We start from the raw sequence: 27796 nt of genomic DNA, 5'->3' as shown, positions 1-27796 counted from the left end.
GTTCCCTCCCGCGTGTGCAGCGTGTGTTAAGACTCTCCGATTCCTCTTGGTGCTCCTCAGCCCTGACACAGATTTAGGGGCATTAGGTGACACACAGCTCGACACGTGGCTGCCTGGCTGAGGGGAATACGAGGCAGAGCCGCGAGAGAGGCAGGGGGCCCGCCTCTTAATTGTCCGCATCCTCCAGCCGTTCCGCAGCTCCGAGGCTGTGCTGTTCAGCTCTGAATTCCGTTCACCGCCTGGGACTGGTTCCGCCTTCCTAGCCCCACCCTCTAGACCTGCCCCCAGGGTAGTCCTGTGGTCCAGCCCCGGGAGACACTCATTTTCCTCCATTTCTGGAACAGTCTTGATGGTCAGCTCCAGCCAGGAGTCTGTCTTCTCGGAGAACTGTATCTCACCTGAGGTCCAGTGGGACCTGGGTGGCAGGTTTTCCCAGCCGCACTCCCCCACCACTCCCCACCCTTGGGGGCAGGCAGAGGACTCCGCAGGACCCCCAGCAGACTGGAGGCCCACTAGCCTCTTAGCATCTCAACAAACCGTGATTGATATAATTAGCAAAAGCGTTGGTGAGTGTGAGGACCCGTCTGGATCTCTGACCGACATTGCAGAAGGAGGGGGTTGAGGAAAGGGTCCGAGAGGCTCAGCACAGACCTGGGGGCAGGTCCAAGACTGAGGGTCAGCGGGGGAGCCCCTCAGGTGGGTCATTCCCCAGTGGGGCCGCTGAAGGCTGTGCAGGGTCTGTCCAGCACATCCCCCCGCCCATCTGCAAAACAGACGTGGAGTGCAGGGAGTGCCGGCTGCTGCCACGGGCCCGGTGAATTATTTAGCACCATTATTATTGCCTTATTAAATCGTTCCTCCTCTTAGTCCTGTAAACCTTCCACATGATGGAAGCCTCCCTTCCTGAATCTCAATAACTCTCTGGGCGAACAGAAGGAACCCTTCAGGAAAGCAGACAGGCATTAATTACTGCCTTCATCTCCCAGATATTACACTTATAACTCATGACGCTAATTGCCACCAGGCCCCCACAAGCCACACAACACAGGACGGCGGGGGAGGGGTGGTGGTGGAGCGAGCAGAACCAGAGCCCAGAGCCCTTCCACTGCGGGGTGTTGACACCCTTCCACCTCCCCTGGCCGCTGCTGCTAGGGGTTTCTGTTCGCTCAGGTTTTCAGTTCAGACTCGCTCTTCTGCCTGGTTTGGAGAAACTCCAAGCAGGCGGACTTCGGCGCCATCTCAGAAGTTATTTTACAACTTCGCATGTGGCTCCCGGGGTCCACAGCCTCCGCAGCACCGAGCCTCCTGACCCTAAACACTGGGGGCTCCGTCCCCATGCCAGCGCCCCCTGTTAGCGCGTCAGAAGAGGCCCAGTGACTGAAGGACGGGGTCGGCCGACCTGGGCTTCCTTCCTCGGTCCTGGGCGCTCTGTGCTAATGGCGCCTTCCCTCCCAAGTCTGGCCTGAGGGGCTCACCCCTGTGTCCTTGCTCCATCAGGTGGGCCCTTAGGTCGCGGGAGACGAGGGGAGTTCTTTTCCCTCACCTTCCCGCCCGCCGCCGCGGTCATTCATGTTTGGAAGATTGTCCTTCCAGGCTAGAGATTCCCACCACAGCTCTTTCTTTCCTCTCTTAAATATTTATTTGGCCGCACTGGGTCTCAGTTGCAGCGTGCGGGTTCTTTTTAGTAACATCACGTGAACTCTTAGTTGCGGCAGGTGGGATCTAGCTCCCTGATCAGGGATCGAACCCAGGCCGCCTGCATTGGAAGCGCGGAGTCTTAGCCACTGAATCACCAGGGAAGCACCCCCCCGCCCCCATGGCAATTCTTTCTACCAGCTGTTTTGCTGCCACGTTGGGCAAGACAGCAGGTGGGTTTAAGGCCCCTTTCCCACTCCAGACAGTCACTTCCTTGTCTCAGGTAAACCGTGCTCCTGCCCAGCCTGCCTGTTTCAAAGGATCTCTGATAGCCACTTCTTGTCTTTTCCAGGCCAGTATAATCTGGCTTCTACTTTACGATTTAGCTTTTAGAAAGTCCTTGGAAATCATCTTTTCTGTGCCTCCCCGGGAATGCTGCTGAGATGGCACACGCAGGACAAGAACACTTAGGATATTAACTGCCTTCAGAGGCCAGCCTGTGTATAGCATCGTGAGTGCTTGTGAGAAGGGAGCTTCCTCTACCCGCAGCCACCAGTGGCCTCCCTGAAGCCCTTGACCTTAACAAACGGAAAATTCCTCCTGCCCTCCCTTGGCCCATGAGCTCCATCCACATCCTGTGATTCCAGTGCAGCTGATCTGAGTCAGTTTCTCCGTCTCCTCCCTCCTTGGAGTAGCCACAGGGTGCTGTAAAGTTGAGGATGGTCCCGCGAGTCACGTGTGCCCTCCAGGCATCCCAGCAAGATGCCATAGCTGGGGCCAATGGTAGCCTGGGCCCCGTCCAGAGGGCCCACATGAGTTAACATCCAGATCTGATCCTCAGATCCCCGCCCCATCTCCAGTCCTACCACCCCACCCCACCCCACTCCTCTGAAGGATCAAATGGTAAAGTGTTGATGCCCCAGCGCTTTCAAACCGGCAGCCTTGCCTGCAGGCTGGAGAGCATCCTGGGATTCTTTCTGCACAGTGTCTCTGTCTTGGGTAGGGAACAAAGGCAGGATTGAGCATTTCATTCTCCTGCACGGTGAGGAGGAGTCGGGGGCCACTGGTGAATGGCAGGGTCATATGGAAATGAGTCCCGTCCAGGAATCAGACTGTCCCACGCGTCCTGAATGCAGGACAGACGTGTGTCACTTGTCCCCTCAAGTCAAGGGCACTGCCTGGCTGTCTTGTCCTTGTTCCTGCGGTCCTGTCCAGCCTCACTCGCACCCCACGCCCTGGGCCCCATCAGCGTCAGCCCCTTGAGAGTGTCAGAGGGCAATCCTGGGGGGCAATGGGACTCCCCGAGCACTGGGGGCTCCTCGCCGGCGGCAGGAGCCACCTCCACCACTCACAGGTGGATCGATGCCGCTGGGGTACCAGCCGCCCAGCAGGCCAGGCTGGGCAGAACTGGGCACGCAGATGGCAGAGCGGAGCTCATCCTGGCTGGAGACCCAGCCACAAACTGGTAGCATCAGGCGGGTGGCCCCTTGCAGGCCGCTTTGGACCAGGACAAGGTCACCCTGGCTTGCCTTGAACGCAGGAGCTGGGAGATCCACCTCGAGGGTCCAGGTGACCCAGGAGGGTGGTGCAGCCACCCTCTGCCAGACAGAGGGGCCTCTCCCGCCAGACACCCCTTGAAGAAGCAGGGTGTGTGTTAGGGTCTGCAGGGGGGTGGGGGGTTCTGCCTGCTGGACTCTTCTTCCTGAAGGAGCAGGTCAGTCTGATTCGGACTCAGATTAGTGCTGAAGGTCCTTCTGGGCCTGAGCTCAGGCAGAGATGAGGGCGCAGATACGAAGGGACCCGCTGACCAGTCCTGGAGCCTAATGTTTGCAGAGGTCAGGGCGGGGCTGCCCAGGATGGGGCCTGCTTAGTGATCCGTGTTGGCACATCCCACCGTCTTCCTGCCGCCCCTCAGTCCTTGGTGGCCAGGAGGGCTTCTCCCATTCGCTCGAATAGCTGGAGCTCCGCACATCTGCCCAAGGACGTCTCCCCTCCCTACCACAGCCTCTGTCTCTGTTATTTCAGCAGCAGTCCTGGTGCCCTGGGGCTATGGCATCTGCTAATAAGTGGGTCACCGCTGCCATCGCTTACATGTTTATTCTCACCGGTTCTGGGGCAGGAGGTGGCCTGGAGGCTCCAGGACCAGGGAGGAGGGAAAGTCAGGATGAGACAACAAGTTTCAGCAGCAGCGGTGACTTCATGGGACCTGGGGATTCTCGAGAACCATCCCAGGAGACCAGCCTGCACCCCCAGAGCACAACTCCAATGGAGACAGCGTGAGCGCTGTGCCCGGATATGCACAGGGTGGGGGACCTGGAAGGAAGCAGGGGCCATCGAGACCAGAGGCGTGGCCCCATAGGGCGAGCACCATGCTGGCAGGATGAGCCGTCTCCACGGGGGAGTCAGGGGTTGGTTCCATCCACAAATCCAGAGCTGAGCCCTCAGCACAGTAAACAGCCCGGTAGTCCCCTGTTTGGGGACATCACCCTGTCTGAGTCCCATGGATCGGGACTCGGCCCAGCACCAAACCGGAACAAGTTGGGCGAGGTTCCTGGCCACCTGGGGCAAGGAGGGGGTTGCCGACGGGGCTTCACAGGGTCTGGGACATCCGGAAGCCTCCCCTGTAGGAGGGGGACTGTTTGGGGACCTGCCTAGGCTACCAGGGACGCCGTCTCCTTTCCCTACCTTTTCCTCTCCCAGTGTCCGCGCCTCACCCCGTTCTGGAGGCTCCAGGAAGGTCGGTTTGTTTTCATTTTAGTGGCTGCGTCTCGTCTTTTGCCTCCTGCAGCGCATGGACTCTCTAGTTGTGGCCTGCGGGCTGTCACCCCGAGGCACCTGGGGCCTTAGTTGCCCGACCAAGGGTCACGCCTGTGTCCCCCGCATTGCAGGGTGGTTTCTTAATCACCGGACCACCAGGGACGTCCCTCCCCTTTTGCCAGTCATGGTGGGCAATCCCCTGCAGGTGCGGCCCGTGGAGTAGCTCCCCCAACCCCAGGCCAGGCCCACCGTGACTTGGTGGCGGTCTGTGGTCGCCCTCCAGCTCCTCTGGGCCCCCAGGAACACTTGTGTCCCAGGGTGTGGAAAGCTCCCCAAGTGCCCAATCTGCGCTTCCAGCCCATGATCCTGGGTCTCTAGGAAGAAAGCATTTCTGCCTCACACCCCAAAACCGCGTGTACGCACTCCCCAGACAGACGCCGATGTTGAGCAAATTCTAACTTCAAACAGTGGCCAGCACTCAGGTTGAAATGACTGACTTTAAAGGATTAGCTTGTCTCTTCTTTTTCAGGGAAATCAATAATACAGGGGCGGGCCTGCATTTTCCTCCCTTCCTTTTCCTGGGGAGCTGCTGCCCCAGCTCATCCAGGGAGCGGCCACGCATGTTTTGTTGTGCTTTCCTCCACCATCCCAGCCCCCGCCCTTTCTAAGTGAAATTCAGATTACACTGCCACTCACTCCTACACCAAGGCTTGTCTCTGGAGCTCCTGCCAGGGCACCCCCAGGGCCCGCAGCCGTCACCCCCCATTGGTGCCTGTGCCCAGTGCCAGCCCAGCACTGCCCAGCGTTGCTCCAGACCAGCCCTCACGTTTCCGAGGAGACCTGGGTAGCGCCCCTCGCTAGACCACCACGGGGACCCCCCCCCCCCCCGCCCCCTCTCCAACCCCCGGCACCCTCCGTCCTTTGGCCCCAGCTTCCTCCAGTGCAGTGAGAAGCTGCTTGTTTTTGTTCTTAATGCGGCTCTTGGGGACATGGGTTCTGTCCGCCGGCGTTAAGCTCGCCATCCATCACGCCCCGCATCCTGCCTCCGTGATGGCTGATGCCTGACCCGCCAGCTTAGAGGACGGAGCTGACTCCCCTGTGCTGCCCGCTCCCAGCTCCCAGTAAAAACACCAAGCGGCGGGAGTCGGGATCACAAGACAGTCCCCTCCACCCCCTCCCCCAGCCTCCGAAGCTACTCCCCGGGTGAGCTGGGACCCTCTGGCCTTCCTTCCGTCCTGCTGGGTGAAGGAAGCTCGGTTCCAGCTCCCGAGACCCCCTTCTGACAATGACAGCTTCAGTGTCTCTCTGACCCTGTTAGGACGTCTCCCGCTCTGTCACCTGGAAAGTAACGAGTGCGTCCTTACAAACAGGACTCGCCCTGGGCGCCGGCCGCTTATACCCCGGGCCTGTGGGAAGCTGTCAGTTTGGCTTGTCTGGTGTCGCATCCCTTCTCCCTGACCCCGGTTCCCCAGGCCCAGAGAAGGGCAGTGAGAGAGGAAAGTCATCTGTGAGCCACGGCCGGTCACAGGCTCTGCCGGCAGACTGGGCTTCTAAGCAGCCCCATCGTATGAAACTCCCAACATAAAAGACAAACTCAGAGGGGGTAATTACTTGTTACAGAACAGTTTGTTAATTTACAGAAGGATTCACGGCAGGTTTCTCTTGAGTTCTTGGTTTCCCTAGTGTGTGTAAAACACTGTTCTGTGAAAATTAAGTATTTATAAATAGAACCTTTAGAAGCCCATCTCTTGGGTAAATTCTAGTATCCGCATGTTCGTGTGTAAAGTGTGGGAATCCAGAGCTGGGCTTGTATAGAAACAGGCCAATGTGGATTTGGCATGGACATCAGAGACAGACAGACACACACACACACACACAGCCCCAAGCCAGGAAAGCTTCATGGAGCATATTAAGAATATATCCACGGCCCACGCTCATGCACAGGCCAATTTGGTTGGGAAACTTCCAAATAGGTCTCCGTGGGGAGTGTTCATCCCCGCTGGGGACCTTCTGCACTGTGCTCTTCCTGGACCATTTTTATCCACACTTCACACTGATCTCGGGCACACCCTGAGTGCCAGGCTTCTCTCTTTGTGCTCAATGAGATCAGAGGGTAAGAAACCTGGTTCTCCTTGCTTCACGAGCGCCTCGGGTGGGTCCTGGCCACTGACCCATGTGTGTGTATGGTGTGTTTTCAGTGAGTCGTCTCAAGAAGCTGCTCCAGGGACTTCTGGAGGGGCTTCTTAACCACTGCTCCTGGCGGTCCAGTGGTTAAGACTCCAAGCTCCTGATGCAGGGGGCCAGGGTTCAACCCCTGGTCAGGGAACTGGGTCCCACATGCATGCTGTACCTAAGAGTTCGCATGTCACATTAAGAGCCAGTACAACCAAATTAATTCATTTTGAAAAAAAGAAGAAGCCGCTCCAGGAAAGCTCCCAAAATCCTCCAGCTCTGGTCATCTCCGTATCCCCTCTGCTCCAAAACCTCCCATTTCTGGGCAAACAGCTAAAAAAAAAAAGAAAAAGACTCTGTATTCTTTAAGGAGATGTTCTAGCTGTCAATTTCAGATTTCTACTCTCCCTTGCTCTTTTTTTTGGCTTCAGTTCCCAAAAAGTCTGGGAATGAACTGTGGTCAAGGAAGCGTAACAGCCTCTCAGGAGTTCTAAGGATAATATGAGTTGTTGTTAAATACTCTGTGCTAACTAGAATCAGAGCTGTATATGCCGAACCATGTTCCTCCTCCTGCTCTGGTCTCTCCGCTGCTTCAGGGCACAGATGAATCCGTAGTCCTTGCAAGAGCCCTGCTGACTTGGGAGGCCGTGGCCCTCCCTAAGCAATGTTTTCTCTGTTACAGGGTGTCTATTCTAAGCAGAATCTGCTGTCTTTCTAAACAGTGCCCCAGGGCCCTGGCAGTAATGGTTTAATTAAATAAAGCACTCTTTCTAAAGTAATAACTGCGTTCCTCCGCGTGGCTGGTGTCCCAGCCAGTGGTGCTGGCCCTGCAAACCGTGCAGGGACTGACAGTACCTGTGGGCACGTCCCCCAGCCCGCAGGCCGGCCCCAAGGAGAACGCAGGAGCCAGAGAACCCCAGAGGATGTGCAGGCAGCAGAGAGGGGCCTGGGACTTGGGCGTGATGAGACGGGGCTGAGCAGTTAGGGTGCAGATCAAGGATGACATCTGATTAATTAGCACATGGGTGGGCTGTCTCATGGGTTAGAGTAGACCAAGGCACGTTTCAATAAGGCTCGCAGTGCCGAGAGGGGTGCTGCAGAGGGCGTCGCCGAGCAGATGCTGCGTGAAGGCGGAAAGACAGGTCACAGGGCACTGCAGGGCCTCTGAGTTGAGCTCCAGGAAGAACTTGCAGATTGAGATGTTCTCTGGAAACCTTGACAGGAGGAGGGAGGCGATTGGTGGGCCAGGTTGGGTACTGATCATGGCTGGAAGCCTCACCAACCCCGCCCCCTTCCCCGACCAAGTTGTGACATCTGAGCAGTTCTGGCAGGAGAACTGCTCACCGCTGTTCAGGAGGCTGCCCTCCACCCCAGGGACAGGTCACCGGCCTCCATGAATGCTGCTCAGCTCCCCCTCTCCCCAGGTCAGGACACGAGTCTCACTCCACTGGGTCTCAGAGCCTGGTTCCAGGACCACTGGCACGTATGAAAAATACAGATTCCTAGGCTTCCCTGGTGGTACAGTGGGTCAGAATCTGCCTGCTGATGCAGGGGACGTGGGTTCGATCCCTGGTGTGGGAAGAGTCCTCATGCCATGGAGTGGCTAAGCCCACGCGCCACAACCACTGAGCCCGGGAGTGGCAACTACTGAAGCCGGTGCCCCTAGAGCCCGTGCTCGGAAAAGAAGAGTGGCCCCACCCACCGCAACTAGAGAAAGCCTGCAACGAAGGCCCAGAGCAACCAAAAAGAAATTTAATTAAAAAAAAAAACGTTGCTAGGTGACACCCGAGGCCTAATGTAGCAGCACCTCGGACTGCAAGGCCCAGGAATCGGCACTTTGCACCAGTTCCAAGGGTGACTCTGGGTCCTCTCCCCCTTGAGAGACACTGCTGGCCGAGGCCCTCTCTTGCCAACACCCAGCATCCCGGGGAGAGGCCTTGGTCTCCCTTGGATCTTCCTCCCGAGGTTCAGCCAGGGAAGCGGGGGTCAGGGCCCTTCCAAACCGCACCTTCCCCAGGAACGAACGGGCAGGCGTCGCAGGCCTCTGGACTGGCGTCACGAGTCACAGACTGAAGGTGACGCCTCCTCTGTGCTCGGGCGTCAGTAGCGGCAGCACGCAGGCTCAGTAGTTGCGGGGAGTGGGCCTAGCTGCTCCATGGCACACGACTAACCAGACAGGGACGCAGCCGCTCCGCTGCCCTCATCAGGCCGCGTTCAGACTCTCAACGTCCCCAAGAGAGGCGGCCCTCCGGCGGTATCCCTCTGCCACCGTGGCCAGCAGGGCCCTGCAGGTGGTGCTTCCTCCCGGAGCCACAGCGTGCCAGCCCCGTGGAGAGGCCTCTGGGCTCTGACCATCCCCCAGGGAGGAAGCCAGGGGTCTTCAGCCAGATTTCTCATACCCAACTCGACAGAGCTCCTTGATCAGCCAGCTCCCCTCCCCATGTCCAAGGTTACTGGGCACCCAGCAAAGAGTCCTGCCCTTTCCTGACTGCTTGGAGGTCGTCAGTCTGCAGGGGAGGGGTGGAGCCAGCCGCCCGTGCTTGCTTGCCGCAGGGCTCCCTTGTCCAGGCACCCGACGTCCTCCACTCCAGCCCCCGTGAAGAGCCCAGTTCCCAGCACCCGCTCTCCCTGAGCAGAGATTGGGGAGGGGGAGTTGCGTGGGGTGCCCACGCATCTGGCCAAGGTGCCAGCGATGGCTCTGCCACCTCCTGTCCCTTGGAGGGCAGGGGTCACAGCAGAAGCAGTCAGGTGCCAGCTGGTTCCTGGAGGCACCAACAGCCGTTCAGGTCCTGAGGTCCACGGGGCTCACAGCCCACCCAGCCCAGGGTCACATGGCTGGGGACGTGGGTGCTTTCTCCCAAGGGAGCCAAGGAGCAGGACCGACGGCCCAAAGGGTCCCCATCTTCCGTTAACACAGTCCACAATGCAGAGTGATACACGCTCGCCTGTTACCCTCAAGGCCTCCCGTTCTGAGGACCTGTCAGGCCTAGTAGATCCCAGCCTGGCCCCGACAACTGTTCCCCAGCCCCAGGATCACACGGCCAGTACCTCCAGCTTCCTCGCATCTGTGAGGCAGCGTGTAATAAGTTGGCCTGGCCCAGGGGTGGGAGGACTGACAAGTACCCCCTCCTCTCTTGTTCCTTGACATCCAGCAGAAATAGACCAGGACCCAGAGCTGTTTCCAGTTCTCAGCAGACAGATTTCAGTAGCTGAAAAGTGGGACGCGGTGAACCAGGCCCGCGGTGCCTGAGAAGTTCTCTCTGTGCCTCGGTTCGCTGAGCCTGGGGAGTGAGGTTGCTGTCCTCTCCTGCAGCTTTTCAAACCCTGCTGCCCATTAGAAAAACTCTGCCTCCCTCTACGAGACCTGGCGGCGTGTTCCCCAACCAGGGATCGAACCCGCAGTGGGAGCTTGGCGTCTTATCCACTGGACCCCCAGGGAAGTCCCAAGGCCTGTTTTCTTCTTGCCACAGAGGGTTGCCTGGGAGCCCGCCCCGGGCTCATGTGCCTCCCTGGCTCCACGGAGCTCCCCACCAGGGCCAGCTCAGCGTTTCCCCACGGCTGTCACCACTCCCAGCTGGACGGGGACATCCCTGCTCTGCCCTCTCTCCTCCAGCCCCGCGGACTCCCAGTTCTAGTGTCTCAAATCCTTTTTGGATCTCATCCCATGAGAACAGGGAGGGCTTCCACCGGGGGATTCAGGGGCACACCTTGGAGCCCCGGGCGCCTGGACCACTTGTCCACAGAGAGGTGCCCCTCGACAGCCCTCTCCCTCCGATCCAGCCTGGCCACCTCCCAGCGTGAGGCTCGCCCCAAGGCCATAAAGCTTTTCTGTCTTTGACTCTTTCAGCCTGGTTTAAGGTTAACCTGACTGCCATTTCCCTGCTCAGGACCCTTTAGGAATGCTTCTCTCCGTGTGAGGCAGCTCTAAACTCCTCCACGAGATGTGGTCTGCTCTAATCTCCCTTCTGGAACTTTCTCTGTCACCACCACCTCACCCTCACTGGCCACTGACTCCCGCAGACGCTGGGCACTCTTCACAGCTCTGCACCCCTCGTGTGCCTTCCCCTTGCTGCAGAGTCTGATAGGCACTCACTTACTCCAGGCTGAGTCAGGGGCTCCCCCCACGACACCCCGTGCCGTGGCGTTAATCAGACTCTCATCTACGTGTAGTTCTCTGGCCTCACCAGGAGCTCCTCAAGGCCCGGAGCTACACCTTGTCCAGCTTTGGGTCCAGAGCCAGCGTGAGGCCGGCCACACACAGCGGCGGCGGGCGGTGGGGGGGTTGCTCTGTGAGCATCTGAGCGGACGACACCCCTCAGGTGGGCGGCCGCTGCTCCGGCCTCAAAACCTCCCTGTCCAGCCAGCCCTCCCTTTCCCAGAGACCTGGGCCGTCCTCCACTCCTCGCTGCCGGGACAGAAGCTGCCCCCCAGAGAGGGCTTAGGGGCCCCCTGTCTTTGAGAGGACGGGCGCTGCAGATCGAGGGGAGCAGTCAGAAGCTGTCCAGTCGCCAGGAGGCTGGCTCACCGCCCGTGTCTGTCTCTGCCACCCCTTGTCACCTGGAACGTGAGCAGTGGAGTGTTAATGTTAGGACGGGTGCCGGCTCCAAAGTCAGGTCCCTTCCCCCCGCAGGGCCCCCAGCCTTCCACCTGTTTCACCCCACCTCCCTCATCCTCCCACAGCCCCTGACCCTCCGCAGCTCCTTGTCATCGTGTTCTCAAAGCCCACCTCGTGCAAGGCCAGGCTCCTTGGTCTTTCACCTGGCAGTGTGGGCGTGCACCACCACCACCCCATCTCTCTTCTCACACTTGTAAGGAGCCAGGCTGTCCTTTATAAACCCCAGGGCTTATCATCATTGAGTGAGTGACTGCGTGGGTTTTCCACACTATTTGTCTCCCTCTCCAACACACACACAAACCACAAGGGTTGCGGCTCTGGCATCAAATCCTTGGAACCCTGCCCACCACCGGGTACCATCTGGTTTTATAGCTGAGAAAGAGACAACACAGGCGCACAGGCTTGTCCTCCAATCAGAGGGCGAGGGAGGCGGCAGCCGTGCCAGGCTAATGCCACTGGATCAGCCCAGCCCTCCTGCCCCCGGCCCCCCGGGAGCCAGCCTTGGAGGGGGTGCTGGAGAGACTCTTTCTCTGAGGCATAATCAAGGGAGGGGGTCAAGTGTTCCACAGAGAGAATGGGCCTTGGATACAGACAGCCTGAGCTCTGAGCTCTGGTCTCAGCTGTTTTGGTTGTTATGAGATCATGGACAAGTTAATTAGTTCTCCTCAACCTCAGTTGTTTTGTTTTTATTTTCCCAAAATGACAATAGCCGGCGTGTAGGGTGTCAGGATTAAAAAGCAATCTTACATGGAAGATGTTGTGTTTGGGCGCTCAGTAGGTGCCTGGTAATGTTGGTTCGGGCTTCTCTGGGGGCTCGGGGGTAAAGAACCCGCCTGCCGATGCAAGAGACGCGGGTCCAATGGGAGTGATGCCCCAGGGGCCTGGACCAGCCTGTGTCCAGCCCTCCCCTCCCAGATGGCACAGGCGGTCCCAGGAGCCCTGCTGTGTTGGCTCTATCCAGGGCCTCTTGGATGTTCTCTTCCAGGCCCTCTCCCCACCCCAAACCAACGGAACTCACATCCTCGGGGCTTGGGCAGCCAGAGTTGAATGCGCGTGCAGGGTTAGGAGCAGCCACCCCTTTCATGGCTCCTCCCTGAAATCACTCTCCCAGGCTCCCCCATCTCAGAGACAAATAGGGTTTTCACCCATCTTCTAGCAGAGGTGTTTCAGGTACCCCCTCCCTGGCCAGTCTGCATTGCTGCCCAGAAGCTGCCCCCAGAGTTGCATCCTCTTCTGAATTAATCAGGCGTGAGGACAGGTCTTTTCTCCCTGATCCCCAGGTCTGACGGGCAGTCGAGGTCCCCCCATGTGGGTTTGGGTTCTTGCCTCTGTTCTGTAGTCCAGTGGCTGGTTAAGAACTCCCTGGGGGACCTGTGACTTCCGGCTTCTTGTTGGCTCTGCGCCCTCCTCTCCCCGGCTCTGCCTCCTCAGCAGGCACACACTCGCCTTCTGATGGGAGCCGCAGGTGTTAACGTGTCTGGGCTCTCATTCAGTCCAAATGGGACTGAATTGTTTGACATGAGCCAACTTGGCTTTCTTTTGCAGATGTCGTGAGATGATAGCGGGTTTCTAGAGCTGACTTCTGTGCTCCAGAAGCCTCTTTAGAGTGTCTGGGCCTCAAGTCTCCACTCTTATCTTCAGGCATCACCTGAATCTTTCGTTCTATTCAGCAAGCATCTCCCAGGTACCTTCTGGGTGAGGTTTGGGGGAATCCAGGGAGGGACCCAGGGACCCTAAGCCGTGGCGACTTGCTCTAAGCAGCTCATTCGGGGGTTGGAGAGGCGTCTGGCCTCCGTCAGTCTCCATCACCCCTTCTCCAGCAGCTGAACGTATTTGAAGGATCGGTGAGTAAGAGCTTGGCAGCACCCGTGTCGTGGCCGGGCTGGTCGTCTGAAGGCCAGCAGCCTCTCCTGGCAGGGGCTGTTGTTCCCACAGCGGGGCCACCCCCGCCCATCCTCTGCCCTCTGAGGGAGAGTGTCGTTCTGAAACCTCAGCCTCCATTTCCTGCACGAGTGCTGGTCCACCGCGGCGTCCCAGTGGCCTCCTCTCTGCGGCACTGCCTCTCCTCGCAGGGTTTTGGCTGATGAGCTGTGCTCAGGCTCCACCGAGCGCCACGCACGGGCCTCTGCTCTCCTTCCCTCACGTTCATCCTTCACTCGATGGGGATGAATGTGAACTCGCCCTGCAGAGCGCTTGGGCTGCAGGTCGTGCAACAGGAACAGTCCTGATCTAATGTTGTGTGGCGGGGGCCCCTCACTTGGCTTCAGTTGTTTCGCATTCCCTGGTCCCAGCATATTGGGAGGACGGGTGGAGTTCACACCATCCTCCCGCGAGGGCATGCTGCTCCTTGCTGGAGTGATGCTGCCAGGGCTGATGTTCACTGACTACCTTCTCTGTACAGGCGATGTGCTCTGGGACCTTCACGAGCACTCTGAGGTCTTGCCGTTAGCTGGGACACCCTCAGGACACAGGCCCTCGCCCTGAGCGTGTGGCCTCGAAGCCTCCGGCCCCTACTCTGCCCCTTGCTGCCCTAGGGCACACCTCCTCCTCATGGCCGCGTCATCAGACGTTGTAATTCAAGTTGGGAAGATGTAAACTTCCAAACCAAAACGTTCATAGCCACTTGACAAATAAAAATAGACTCCTTGAACATGTCTTCACTGCACTTCAAGGACGCGTTGAAAGTTCAGTTCCCACTTAGGGACGGGTTCGTGCTGAGTTGCCATTAATCCCGATTAACTCTTAACCCCTAGCCGCCCAACAAGGGCAGCCCTGTGATCGAGTGTCCTTTGTCACTTTGAAATGACCTCCAAGATCAGTCCAGAGGGCTCAGCCGTGCCCTTGGTATGTGTGAACTGGCTCCCTGGGGCCCGGTGTACTGCATAGCCTGCCCAAGGGTCTCTGTGTGTTTAGGTTGATCAGGCAGCATATTGCCCTTCACCCTTCCAGAAATTGTTGCTCCATCACCCCTGCTGGATTAACAGAGAAGTCTGAGTGCCCATTCCAGTCCTAGAGCATGGAGGCGCCAGATGGCTCTGCTGGCCTTTCATGTTGAAACTGCAGGGACTTCCCTAGTGGTCCAGTGGTTAAGAATCTGACTTGCAATGCCGGGGACACAGGTTCAGTCCCTGGCCCGAGAGGATCCCACAGGCCCCAGAGCAACTAAACCCATGCCACAATTAAGACCTGAGGCAAATAAATATTTAAACAAACAAAAAAAACAAAACAAAACAGGGAACCTACGAGAATTTAAGTGGTGTGGTACCCACCGTGCGTTTGGTGATTCGGTCAGGAGCCCCCAGTGAAGATGCAAATGTTTGGCGAAGCTGGCAGGGGAGACTGGCACCTGAGCGGGGCTTGAGAGGTGACAGAGAGAAGGAAGGTAGAGGGGGAAGGGGCAGTCACGAGGGAAGAGGATGAGGGTGAGAACCAGCTGGAAGTGGGGAGAGGAGGTGTCGTGGAGGGGAAGCAGCCTCACACAGCGGGGAGCATGCACATCACAGCGGTCGGTGGTGGGGTGGGGGCAGGGCCGGGAGACGCCCGGTCCCGTCCACTGCTTCCTGGGTCACCCAGCCTCTCCAGACCCTCCGCCCCCTCATCAGCAAAGCGAGGCCCCGGCCCCTGCCTGGTGACCGTTCTGCTGCTCGTCTAGCTGTCTGGCTTGTTGCAGGAGGTATAGCTGGTGCAGCGCTACAGATGGCCCTGAAGCCGTGCGTGCGTGTCGACCACGAGCAGGTGTGCTTGGGGCTGAGTGTGGGGAGGGGACACGGGTGCCAGCGAGCTCGGGCCCAGGAGGGATCACGACAGGGACACGGGGCTCCAGACGGCTCCCCAGTCCCAACCTGCTGCCAGCCCTCTGCCCACCTGAGTCCTCTTACGTTACGCATTGTTACCACTGTTACCCACCGCCCCGCCCCCCCCAGCCACACACACACCTCTGACTCCTCCCGGGCTCCCTGTGTCCCTTCCAAGACTAAAAAAGCACACTTCTGTGGTTTTAAGCCAGCAGGTTGCAGCAGCCGCCAGACATCAGCACAGTGAGGAAAGACTCGGGGGGTTGTGGGAGCAGCCGGAGGTGGGTGGCGCCCTTAACCTGCCTTGGGACACAGGTGGAGAGGCAGCCGTGTCGAGTGCTGAGACTCCCAGTCAAGTTCTCCGAGTCCCCCCCAGGACACTGTGAGAGCCGTGGCCACGTGTGCCGGGGACGTGAGCCGCCTCCTGTCCACCAGGACCCCTCCGGGACTCCGTGCCTTCAGTGAGCGTCTCGACTCACCAGCCGGACGAGAGAGACCCACACAAGGCCCCGTCTGCACCCTCCTGGGTCTCAGACTTTGTTCCCGCGTCCGGTTCAAAGGTTTCGTTTAGAGACCAAAGAATTCGTTCTTTTTGTTAGTCTGTTTTGTTTTGTTTTTAAAGAAACACGTTTGGCCACGGCAGTTGGTGTCTCTGCCTCCTGTAATGAGTCCGGCTCGGAGAGTCCTTGAACAGATCCCAAGCTTGAACTGATCCATGGCACTTGGGTGTCTGGAAATGGCTCGGGGAGCCAGCTAATGTATAAGGTCACACGGGCTGGACAGGAAAACCCAGGAGCACAGACTGTCTCCTGCCTTTTCATTCCTTCTTTGGGTAGAAAGAGAAGGGAAGACAGTGCCATGCGTGGCTGTTCAGCATCCAGCGGTGAGCTTGGGCCGGCTGGACCCCCGGGACCCTGGGGCCATTCCCCTGCCCAGACCTCGCAGCTGCACCGGGGCGAGCCCACGCACGCCGCTGGCCGAGCCCTTTCCCCTTTCCCACCGTGGATGCCGAGTCTGGCTGAACTGGTTTGCAGAGGACACCTGTTCCTTCATTAGCCCCAGCTTGCGCTGTGTGTTGGTCTGGGCTCCCAGTGCGGCGTGAGCTTCGCCCCGCACAGGGACTGCTATTTGCCCGTCAGCCCTGCATCTTCCTGAGCCCTGCGGTCTGCCTGTGGTCCCAACCTAGGGGGATAAAGAAAGCACATTCCAGCTGCTGTCCAGCCACAGATGTCACAGCTGTTGACCCAATCTCTCCAAAGAACCCTTCACCGCCTGCCCCCAGCCTGGGGACAGACCTGTTGTCACGCAGGTGGACCCCAGAGAGCCGGCAGGGCTGGACCCCCCCGTTCCCAGCCCAACTCATCCTCCCTGGCACTCAGTGGGCACCTCGCATACACTCCCGGACTCTGCCCTGGGAGGTGGTCCTGTGTGCTCTGTCCGTTTAAACGAAGGGTCTCTCAGCAGAGTCCTGTCTACAGGAGGGTATGCAATGGGGCCTTGTGTGTAAAAGGATGTTGACGTATCTCCCGAGGAGGAGGAGGATGAAGACGGGGTCCCTCCTGCAGAGGAGACCTAGGGCAGCCCACAGCAGCAGAATTCCCCGCCTGCCTGCAGGGCGGGTTCTGTAATCTCCCTGTTTTTACACAGTAGAACCTTCTAAAACCCAGTCTTTAGGCCTCCAAGATGAGCTCTGATCCCCCACCACAAGCCGCCCACCACAAACATGTCTGGCACCCACAGCCGGAGGTATCGTAGGTCAGAAGCGAAACACTCCAACTCCAGGCCCAGGCACACCACAGTCTAGTTTCAAGCAGCCCAGGGTCATTGGAGAGCGTTTATGGCAGGTGGCTTGGTACGTGTTTTTTTCCACGTGACGTGTCCCGCCCCCATCCTTCAAAAGAGAAATTCATCAGTGGAAAGTTCCCCTGAGATGGTAATTTTCCTAAATGACTTGCTGGGCGCTGCAGACAGACTGGCTCAGCTGGCCCAGAGCTGGTGACCCCACACCTCACTGTGTCCCCGGGCCATGCCTGCCATGCAGGAGACCAGAGTTCGACTCCTGGCTTGGGAAAATCCCCTGGAGGAGGGCGTGGCAACCCATATCCTTGCCTGGAGAATCCCACGGACAGAGGAGCCTGGCAGGCTGTAGTCCATGAGGGGGCAAAGAATCGGACACGGCTGGGTGACTGTCACCTCACTGTCCCTAGGCTACAGGGGGCCGGCGAGGACTGCACAAGAGCCCTTGTCCTCTGCCTCCCCCATCACCCCACCTGCTGAAACCGCTGCTTCTTCCAGAGCAGAAGCAGGGCTGGTTGTCTGCCCCCAGAAGGAAGCTCCTTCCAGTAGTCTCCGAGCCCTGGGGGACTGCCAGGAGGCCGTACCCACCCCAGCTAATTAGAGCCCTTGCTTAAGCAGCACTTCAGTCTTTCCTGTCATTCTCACAGTGATAATGGACTTGGATGAGGGGTCACAGCCTCTCCCACATCCTGCTCCCCTTCCAGGAAGGGTGGGGGTGGAGGGGACAGGCTCACCCCCGACCCCTGTCGGGGGAGCCAGGGACTGGCCACCAGGCCAAGCAGCTGGGACGCGTTCACCCGGATCCCAGGGCCAGCCCCGACTCCCCCAAAGTGAACCCTGCTCCCCACTTTCAGGCTTGGCACCGTGCGCTGCGTCCCTGGCAAGTGTCATCAGCATTAACGTGATAAAGTGGCACGCTGTAAATGTTAATAAGGTCTGCTGCCTCCGCTGCTGCTTCCGAGTGGCAGATTGGAAATGGTGCCATCCTCGTAACTCCACCCAGCAGCTTCTAATCGCTCCGCTCTCGGAGCAGCCGGCTTGGCATGGAGAGCCTCAGCTTCCCTCCATCCCCAGCCCCAGTCTCAGTGGGGCCACGTTTATCCGCCTCCCTGTTCTCTTTTGCAGAGGGGGTTCAGTTTACCCAGATCCCAGTTCTCTAAGGCCGGGTTTGAGTTCTCTTCGGTTTTCCCCCTAAGGAAGCACTCGCTCTCCCTGTTCTCCAGAGAGGAAGGGCCACGAGGGGGCCAGTGCCGGCACCCCCACAGCTCCCACCCCCAACACCCATCCACTTCCTGCTCTTCCTGGTCCAGGATGTTTCTCTGTGGCTCTGCCCCAGGAGACACTGGCTCTGATTCTCCAGGCTTCACCTTCTCGCAGAATTCAAGAGGTTGCTGATTACCAACATCCTGATTGATCCTGTCCTCTGAACCGTTCAGGATGGTGTCCTTCCCACTGTGCCGGGTCATCGGGGCCCTTGCGTCCCCACCCCTCTGTCCTTTCTTCCCAGTAAACCGTGAGAGCCCGGGATGTACCTGGGGTTTGTTTCGGAGCCTCACCTTCCTAACCAGTGCTCACACTGGCCTGCTGCTGGGCCCGTGACCCCCTCGGTCAGCACTTACTGAGAAGAGAAGCAAGCAGGGCCATGTCCCCAAGAGATCACCTGTGATTTGCCTAGAAAGTCGCCTCAGGACCACAAGTGTGAGGCCCAGCAGACACGCACGGTTCTCATTTTCTGCTGCAGCCCTGGTCCTAGGAACTCGCCAGGCGGTGCTGTCTGACCCCAGGGAGCCTCTGCCGTTCCCGGCGCACACCTGGGTTCGGAGCAGCCCTGGTGATGCTGGAGGCTACGTGAACAGTGTGCCCTGCCCACACTCACGGGATGCCACACGCGCCTGGCCTCTGCACCTTCTCACTCTTGTTTTTATCACCAGGCCGTCTTCACGCTCCTCCTCGGACCCTTCACCTTCTTTGACGTCCAGAAGACCAAGTACCTGCAGATCCTCACGTCCCTGATGAGATGGATCGGTGAGTCTGACAAGCATCTCGAGGTCTGCCTCACTCCCCTCATTCCCAGTCTTCCCAAGACGGCCACGCGGGCTCGCAGCCAGCACTAGGAGGTAGAAGGGGTTCCCATGGACTCCTGAGCACAGGGAGGAGGCAAGCACTCTGTGCCTTTCTACTGGTGGGCAAATTTTGCCCCAAAAAAAGACAAGTCACTTCGAGGTCACGTGGGCAAAGGCAGGGCTCAGCTGAGGACCGCTTGTTCTGACTGTGCTGGGTCCCCATCACCCAGAGGGTGGTGCTCCTAGAGGCCTGGATGGGGCTGGGCCCCTTCAGGGCAGGAGAGCAGCTGCTTTTTGTTCTCACGGACACCCCATGCAGCACAGCCTTAAAACCCAGCGGGCCGTGGTGGCCACCTCTTGAGTCCCTGGCCACTAGAGCGTAAAAAGACACCACCACAGTACCTTCCAACTGACACTGCAAAGAGCAAGACCCCCACTGAGCTCGGGGGGAGTCGGTGGCTGGGAGTTCATTCACTTCTGACACTGTTCTGCCTTCCACCCGGAAGGGCCGGGACCCACCTGGGCCCACGACCGGAGGGTGTGCAGCCACCGTCACCCCCGCCCCCGGCGGGTGCTCTGGGATCAGTCACACATTGGTTTTGGTCTCAAAGCAAAGATGCTGTTGCTGTTCTGGTTGATGGGCCTGGCAGAGGGGTCTCCCCAGCCCCCCAGGATCCCCAGGGGGCATGTGTAACATGAGGTCCTGTCTGTGTGTGGTGAGCGGTGCCTGTGTTAGAAGAGAGAGGTTGTAGGAGGCTGACAGTAAATAAAGGGCGGGTATCTGGCACGGACACCAGGCGGCCCCAGGCTCGGGTCAGACCCGGCTCCACCCTCAGAGGCCATGCTGAGCTCCCAGCGCCAGCCAGCCCGGGATCCCTGGGCACCTCCCACAGCCCCTGCCCCTCCCAGTTCTGCTCTTGGGATCCTCGCCTTCCTCCAGGACGGAGCCCACGGAGTGGAGCCCGCGGCTCAGCTGCTTTAGAAAATGGGCTGCTCTTTCCCCCAGCGTGGGCCACTGCGGCCCGCCGTGACCCCGCTCTGTTTCTCCTTCTCCCGGGCGGAGCCTCTCCCTTTAGGGCAGCAAGGGAACTGCAGGGGGCCTCCGCCAGTCTCCACCTGCAGCCCCCAGGCCCTCGGAGGCAGCCCCTGGCACGGTGGCAGGGCGAGGTGGCCCTGGCCTTGCGAGAGGGCACGAGGCGGTGACCTGGCTGTGGCTGCGAGGCCCTTGCCCCTCTTCTCCCTCTGATCTGAGAGGTAATCAATCGGCCGCAGCCTCTCCACCAACCGTGGGTGACAGCTCAGGCCTGTTGTTTGTCTCCCTGAGAGAGTCAGGCCTCTGGGCTCGAAAAGGGAAAGCCATCTCTGACACGAAGCCCTTTTGGGTGGAAGCCCAACCACCCAGTGATGTCAGCCCTCTTAACAGGTAGCTGAGCCTGGGGTTCAGTTCCTGCTGGAGCCACCCAGTCATTTTCCTTTGCAGACCTGCTTGAAGGGGTCTCCCCGGTCCTGATCCCAGAGCACAGGACAGAGCAGGATGGGGGGGCGGGCAGGGAGCAGAAATCGTTTACCCGGGGAACCGCCAGGCAACCCCACCGTGGGAGGGAGCAAGTCACCCCTGCCCGTGGGATATCGCAGTGGGTGAGGGGCATCTCACTTCTGGCCCAAAATGACCCCAGGTGATTTTTCTAGAACTCCTGCAGAGGCAGTGAGCACCCTGGCCCTGTTTGTCCTCTCGAGTGTGTGCCAAGTTGTCAGTTTGCGATGAGCCCCCTCTTCATTTTGCTGCTGAACGGCAGCTCTGTGGCCATGTCCCCCTTGCCTTCCCACTTCCTGCCTACCGTGTCTCTCCCCACCGCCCAGATTAGGGCCCAGGATGTCCGGGGGAGCCAAGCGGGGAGGGGAGATAGGGTGGCAATCAGCTAACTTGGGTTCTTGGAAGGCACAGGGAAGCAGGAACACCGAAGGGACCGGAAAATCATAAATAGATGTGCTGAGCCGGAAGCTTTCTCATGCGTAATTAGGAGTTTGTTCTGCCATCTGTTGAGGCCAGGGCAGACTGCAGGGACCCCGTCTGAGCATGCCTATCCCCCCCAACCCCCTCCCCTGCCCAGAGCTCCAGACAGGCTGAGAAGCCTGCGGGCTGGTCCCTCCGACAGAAGCCCCTGGTTGTGATCTAAAGGGCCGATGGCCTTTGCAAATAGCCGCATGTCAGGAAAACGTCAGAACATGTCTGACAAGTGCCACCATTGATTTCTTTTGCTGCTCAAATAAGTTCTGGGGAGACCGGGTGGCTGAGTTTGGGAGACCTGGAAGATACAATGAGACCGTGTAGAAAGCGCTGTCTGCACAGCGCTCCAGCGTCCAGACACCAGCCCTGTGCGCACGCTCACTGTCGTCATCTCTGGCCACTACGTCCCAGGAGCGGCCCCAGAGTGAGCCTCTCTTGGGGCTGGCCAGGAGGTCAGAGACGTGGCCCAAACTGCCCCGAAAGAGCTGTGTCCCTGGGTATCCCTGCCGAGATCTGGGAGCGTTGCCGGCTGCCGCTGTCCGGCCTCCCCGTCCCGCCCCCCACCCAGTGCTGGGCCCCAGGCCCATCAGATGGGATGCCTCCCTGCTCTTCACCGTCACCCCCACATCTTCAAGGAAAGCCCGAGCCTCCCAGTAATGAGACTCAGGCCGGCCTCGCAGAGAGGCTGGGCTTCCTCCTAACTCCTAGTTCTCACCGTCAGCCACACATCCACCAGGGACACTTAGGGGACGCAGACGACAGTGCTGTCCTTCAGGCCCACAGTCCCAGCAGCTGTGACCCCAGAGCTGGAGCCTTCAGCTACTTAACCGACCACTGTGGACCGTGGTCCCTGGGCCGCCTGGGGCAGGGGGGCAGGGGGGCGGCTCTCAGGCTGGAAGGGGCCACAGCGGCAGCATCCCTTCACCCCCGTTATTCCCCCCCGACGCCCCACCCCCAGCAGACGCCTCCCGCTCGGGAACACAGCTGGCTCGGCTTGGGGCACCCCGTTCAGTGTTATTAAAAAACCGCTTCTCTCTAATAAAGGCAGCTCCGGCGCAGCAGCCCTCCTCGGGCTGGGCTGTCGGGGACCCACAGGGCTGCCTTCCCTCTGATCGTGTATTCAGAGCAGCACCACGCGCGTTATTCCCGTCTCTGTGCTCCCCTCAAAGTGGGTCAGGCACCATCCCCCTCAGCGGTCTGTGCATACACTGGAGCCGCGTGGATTTCCTCGGCCCCCGCACGCCCCACCTCCCCCGGCAGGTGCCCCAGATTTGTCCTCCAGGCCGAGCCAGCAGGAAGAGGTGGGGCCCGGGGCTGATGGCCCGAGGAGCAGAAGGTCCCCGGGAGGGGACGTCACCCGGGAACACGAGGGCTCCAATTTTGCCCATCCCCAGAATTATCTGTGGCCGAGTGGCCAACTCCCCCCAGTGGATCCATGACTGATCTCAGCTGTCACCACCAGCAGCCCGGGGTCATCCTTGCCTGAGCCATCTGTTCCCCACATCCTGTTGGCTCGACAGGCCAGCTCAGTGTTTGAATTCCTTCACAGCCACTCAGCGCTGTCCCCTCACGCAACTGGTGCTTCTCGGAAGGCCAGGAAGGCCCCACCCCCCCCGCAAATGAAAGTAGCACATGGACCCCCACCTGCCCCCCCAGCCAGGCTTTGTCCCGAGCCTTTGCCGCTGCCCCCCACCCTGACATCCCCCACCTCGGCCACTGTCCAGGGCTCTCCTTGTGTCCAGCTTTCACTGGTTATGCAGCCAGCGGAGGGGATCCAGGAAAACCTTTCTGTGTATGTTTCACTCTGGTCTTAATTTTATTCTTGGTTTTCCAAAAGTTTTCTCTGCAGATGCAGAGGTTAGTTGAAAGAAGAACTGGAGGATGCTGTCTTAAGGCTCTTAGGGTAGAGAAGACCTTAATTAAAGCTTGCTGAAGGGCCAGCCACGTGTCACCAAATGACCCCTTTCATTAGCGGCAGGGCTGACCTCAGAGCCCGGCTTGGCTCCAAGCAGAGACCCTGACTGGCTCTCCCCTCTGAGCGGCCTCTGCTGTCGGCAGCTCTGCCCTGCGTGTGGCCGACACTTGTGCTGACCTGGCCTTCGGGCAGGGACTCCTGCTCATCCAGGAGGTCGGCAGGCCAGCTGCCTGGACTCAAGCAGAGAGAGGGGGATGAGGCCCAGACAGGCGAGGTGCCCAACAGACCAGGGTTACAGGCACGCCTCTGCTCAGAACCGGGCTGCCCGCGAGCCAGGGTGAACCCCAGCCAGACAGCCGGGTCGGGCATCCATATCGGAGGAGCTGTGGCCCTGGGCAGCCCCGGAATCTGCCTTCAGACCCTGGGGAGCCCCACGCCTCCCCTCTTTCTGGCCTTCCTGGTTTCTCTCTGCATCCGGCCACTGCTCTTCAGCTGCCTTAGTGGGCTCAGGCTGTCGTAACGATACCGTGAATCGGTGGCTTAAACAGCAGAGGTCTGTCTTCTCAGTTCTGGAGGCTGGATGCGCAGGGTCAAGGAGCCTGCTAGGGCTGGTTTCTGGTGAGACCTCCCTCCCTGGCTTGTAGGTGACCACCTGCTCACCATGCCGTCACGTGGCTTTTCCTCTGTGTGTGCAGACAGCATGTGCTCTGTCTCCCCTTTCTCCTTTTATAAGAGCACGTGGGAGTTCCCTGGTGGTCCAGTGGCTAAGAGTCCGCCTTGCAGTGCAGGGGACACGGATTCGATCCCTGGTCTGGGAACGTCCCACATGCCACGGGGCAGCTTAAGCCCGCGTGCCCTAGAGCTGGTGCTCTAGAACAAGAGAAGCCCGAGCACCACAGCAAAGAGTAGCCCCCGCTCGTCCCAACTAGAGAAAGCCCAAGTGCAGTGATGAAGACCCAGAGCGGCCAAAAATAACTAAATAAAAATTTTTTAATTTATTTAAAAAAAAGAGCACATATCCCATCAGATTAGGGTCCGCCCTTCTGATCTCATTTGACCTGTAACAGCTCTTTAACAGCCCCGTCCCCAGCTGCACTGGCAGGCGGATTCTTCCCAGCACCCCCTGGGAAGCACGAAGTCACCCCAGGTGCGGTCACATCAGGGGTTGGGGCTTAGACACCCGAGAGGGGGAAGGAGCAAGAAGAGAAGGTTTAGAAAGGACTGAGCCGCCTTCGGGAAAAGTGACGGTGTGGAAGAGTTATGTTTCTGATCTCGCCAAAGGAGATTAGTCCGCCCGCCAGCCAGAGGCCCCTGGGCTGTACTCTCTCAGTGATTACAAACAGGAGCCAGCTCCCCAGCCGCCACTTGCCGTGCTTTGAGGGTGTGGAAAGTCGAAGGATGAAAAGGCCAGAGCTCTTGATTTCATACTTAAGGCTTGATTGCTTCAGAGACTCAAATACCTGCCCTTGATCAACAACTCCTCCTGACACACTTGAGGCTCTGCCCTGAGTCCTTCTGGAGCAGAACCTCCGTCCCCTAAGCTGATTACTTAAACACCCTCCTCTCCTGCCTCTGAGATGATAATGATGCCCACCAAGCTCGAATCCTCTGGAAACCTCAGGGGCTGATCCAGCAGGGGAAGGCAGTCAGATCTAAAGTCCCTTCCTTCATCGCAACCCAGGGGACTTGTGCGAGTTACACAGGCAAGGCCGGAGATCACAGAATGTCTTGTGAACCTGGCACAAAATCTGACCCAGGGCCACGGTGCTCCTGGAGCCGAGTGCATCTGCTCAGGGGCTTCCCTCCTCCCCCGAGGGCGCCCCTCCCCGCCAGAGAGCGTGTTTCCTTGTGTCCTGTCCCCTCTTGGTGTGAAAGGAGCCTCTGCCCCGACCACAGCCTGAGCTCAGGTGGGAGGGCAATGACCGGAAGGATGGGCTCACATGGGCGCGGAAGAGTCCAAACAGTTCCCTTCCGGTTCCCACCCAGCCCCGTACAGAGAGCACACGCCGAGTCCCCATGGCCAGCCGGGTGTTGGGGGCAGCTTGGCCTCGTATGAGCTTCAGTGGAGCAGAAGGAGGTGGCTCTGGTCCACAGAGCAAGTGTGAGCAGCCTGCCCCGGGTCCTCCTCAGCCCCCAGAGATTAGCTGACACCTGGGCCAGAGACGCTCAGCAGGAAAGGGTCATGACTGTGACTCGACCTGAGTGGGGTCATGGGTTGACCCCAGGACCCTCCTTGTGCAGAAGGAGAATTAGGTGAGGACTTAGGGTTTATAGGTTTTCCTGCTGATCTGGGCTATCAGGATAGGAAATAAGGTTCCTGTGATGATAAAAGGGACGGACATGTTTTTGAGTGATTGCTGTGGGACAGATCCTGCGCTGTGCTTACTCAATTCAGTTCCGTCACTCACTCGTGTCTGACTCTTTGCAACCCCATGGACTTCAGTACACCAGGCTTCCCTGTCCATCACCAACTCCCAAAGCTTGCTCAGACTCATGTCCATCGAGTCAGTGATGCCATCCAACCATCTCATCCTCTGTTATCCCCTTCTCCCGCCTTCAATCTTTCCCAGCATCAGGGTCTTTTCCAACGAGTCAGCTCTTCACATCAGGTGGCCGAAGTATTGGAGTTTCACCTTCAGCATCAGTCCTTCCAAAGAATATTCAGGACTGATTTCCTTTAGGATGGACTGGTTGGATCTCCTTGCAGTCCAAGGGGCTCTCAAGAGTCTTCTCCAACACCACACTTTAAAAACATCAATTCTTCTTCACTCAGCTTTCTTTGTAGTCCAGCTCTCACATCCATACATGACTACTGGAAAAACCATAGCTTTGACTAGACGGACCTTTGTCACCTTTTAAAATAACATCTTATTCCATGTCCCCACACCCACGAGCATTTCCCTTTTTTAAAGGTGATGAAACAGAGGCACTAAGAAGCGAAGTGACCACTGCAGGCTCACCCAGTTCAGGACAGGGCCAGGAGTTGAGCCCAATGCAACTCGAGGACTTTGGCTCATTCAGAAGGAAAGCAGCAGCCTCCTCCCCGCTTCCCTCTCTCCTGTTCTCTCCGAGGGGTTAGAGCTTTGCAGGCTGAGCTGCCACTCACACCCCTGAACTGCGTGTCCTGGGAACCTGCCCAGTGGCTCTCTATCCCTAGCCAGTCCTATTTTATAAGGAACAATTGCCCAGCCACTTGTTCCTGCTTTTAGGGCCAAGAAACTGCCTGATCTTCAGTGTTCTCACATCAGGCTGACATTACCCCATCAGATCCTCCCAGCCCTCCTGAATCTCAGGGTTGGGGGCTGGGGACAGCCCAGCTTGATGACCCAACCTCCAAGGGCACTGGGGGTTGAAGGAGGAAGCTGGAAGCTCTCCGGGACCTAGCTCCCCACCTGGAGCGCCGGTGCCCGAGCTGAGATGGGCACCCAGGGCCATTCATAATCATCAGCCGTGGCACACTGGTTCCCCACTTGGAGAGGAGGGCGCTGTCCCCCTGACAGCCCCCTTGACGGACGGCCTGCGCCTCGCACGTGAGGGAACAGGGCCACTCGCGGGGCTCCAAGAGCAGCAGGGTGTGTGTGGGGGGAGCATCTGGGGCCAGGCCCAGAGCTCAGGGAGGGAGGTGGCACCAGGCACCTCCCAGGCAATGCACGGCACAGCGCTGGCTGCGGGGCAGGGGCTGGGCTGCTGGCACAGCCCCCGCCCGGGGCACCACCGGAAGGACTCCATCAGCTTCACCCTTGGCTCTCAGTCGTGGCTCCTTGTGTTTGTGTGCTTCGGGGCCCTTGGGGATCAAGGATGAGGGACCTGGTCTTAGTGGACACGTGTCCCCTCTCCTCCCGTGACAGCTGTGTTCCTCCCAGGGCCCGCAGAGGAGACAGCAGACGTCAGGGCTGGGCTTGGGCCGCTGGGCCGAGTCCTCCCACCTTCCAGAGGAGCTCTGTTCTAGCTCAGACTTCTACCGAAACATGCCTCTGACTCAGTGACCCGGGACCAGAGGCCACTTCCGAAACGCCCCCAGCACCACCCAGCAGTGCGTCCCCTCCCCTCTGCAGAGCAGGCCACCCAGGTGGTCACAGCCCCGGGCGACTGAGAGCTCGCTTCTCCTTGGGCTTTTTAAAGACAAGCCAGTTTCACACCTCAGTCCTGTGTCTCTTAAGTATCATGTGCAAATCAGGGCAGGTGACCAAGGGGGGTTTCTCGTTGGAGCACCCTAGGGGCCTCTCTGATGACTTGTTAACTATCATGAGCCTGTATCTTGGTATAAGAGTTTACTTTGACCCCCATACTTGAGGCCTCTGATGTCCCCAGGACGGAAAGGTGGCAATGACGTGACCCCACTGACCTGAGACTGCCAACTGGACGTGCCTGAGCCACTTTCAACCTGACCTCCTCAGAAGAGGAATCAGGGAGATGTCTCCTCCAAGCTGTCCGCTCAGGGCTCAGGATCTGTACAGATTAGGACCTGCCTTCCGCTCCTGTCTGTCTCTCTGCCTTGTCTCTCTCCCTCTCCCTGTCCCTCCCTCCCGAGGCAGTGCAGGAGCAGCTCAAGGTGGATCAATACTCTGAGGGTGGAACAGGGCATGGCGGCAAGTGCCGTCCAGGGGCCCTGACCCCGTCCCGCCCCCTTCGGGCTGACCCTCCCCTCCTGCACCATGACAGGGCAGCCCCACTGGTTCTTCTGAAGCGACTCCGGCGCCTGGCTCCCCTCTATGAGCCCCAGGTGGTCTCTCCTGGCTTGGACCTCCTGAGACTGGGCTCTCCCCATATCCCCACCGTAGCTCACGTAGCGGTCCTTTCTTTCGTAGTCATTTCTCCCCTGTAAGTTCCACCTGGTGGGCCCCTGGACTATAGGCCCTAGAAGGACTAGGACTGTTCCTGTTGGCTCAGGACACCATCTGCAGATGCCCAGATTAGTTACCAGCACAGGGGACCCTCAGGACATCACCGCCAAATGAATGAATGAATGGTCCTGGTGAGCCCTCTGATTCACACAAAACAAGCCCGGTGGTTTCTCCCCCCGGGCTGGTGCCGCAGATA

The 27796-nt window shown here is 58.8% G+C and overlaps 1 protein-coding gene across 3 annotated transcripts in view; it reads left to right on the top strand.

Annotated features, from left to right (window-relative positions):
- Nucleotides 1–27796, top strand: part of TMEM104 (transmembrane protein 104) — a 54641-nt gene that overhangs the window by 21275 nt on the left and 5570 nt on the right. For all 3 annotated transcript variants that reach the window (XM_052657413.1, XM_052657414.1, XM_052657412.1), the window contains exon 9: nucleotides 18702–18795. In XM_052657413.1, coding sequence (XP_052513373.1) covers nucleotides 18702–18795 — 94 coding nt within the window. The remainder of the gene's footprint in view (nucleotides 1–18701; nucleotides 18796–27796) is intronic.

The sequence above is a fragment of the Budorcas taxicolor genome, chromosome 19 (genome assembly GCF_023091745.1).
Source record: "Budorcas taxicolor isolate Tak-1 chromosome 19, Takin1.1, whole genome shotgun sequence".
Lineage (NCBI taxonomy): Eukaryota > Metazoa > Chordata > Mammalia > Artiodactyla > Bovidae > Budorcas > Budorcas taxicolor.
Note: the sequence above shows the minus strand (reverse complement) of the source record. Positions and strands in the feature narration are given on the sequence as shown.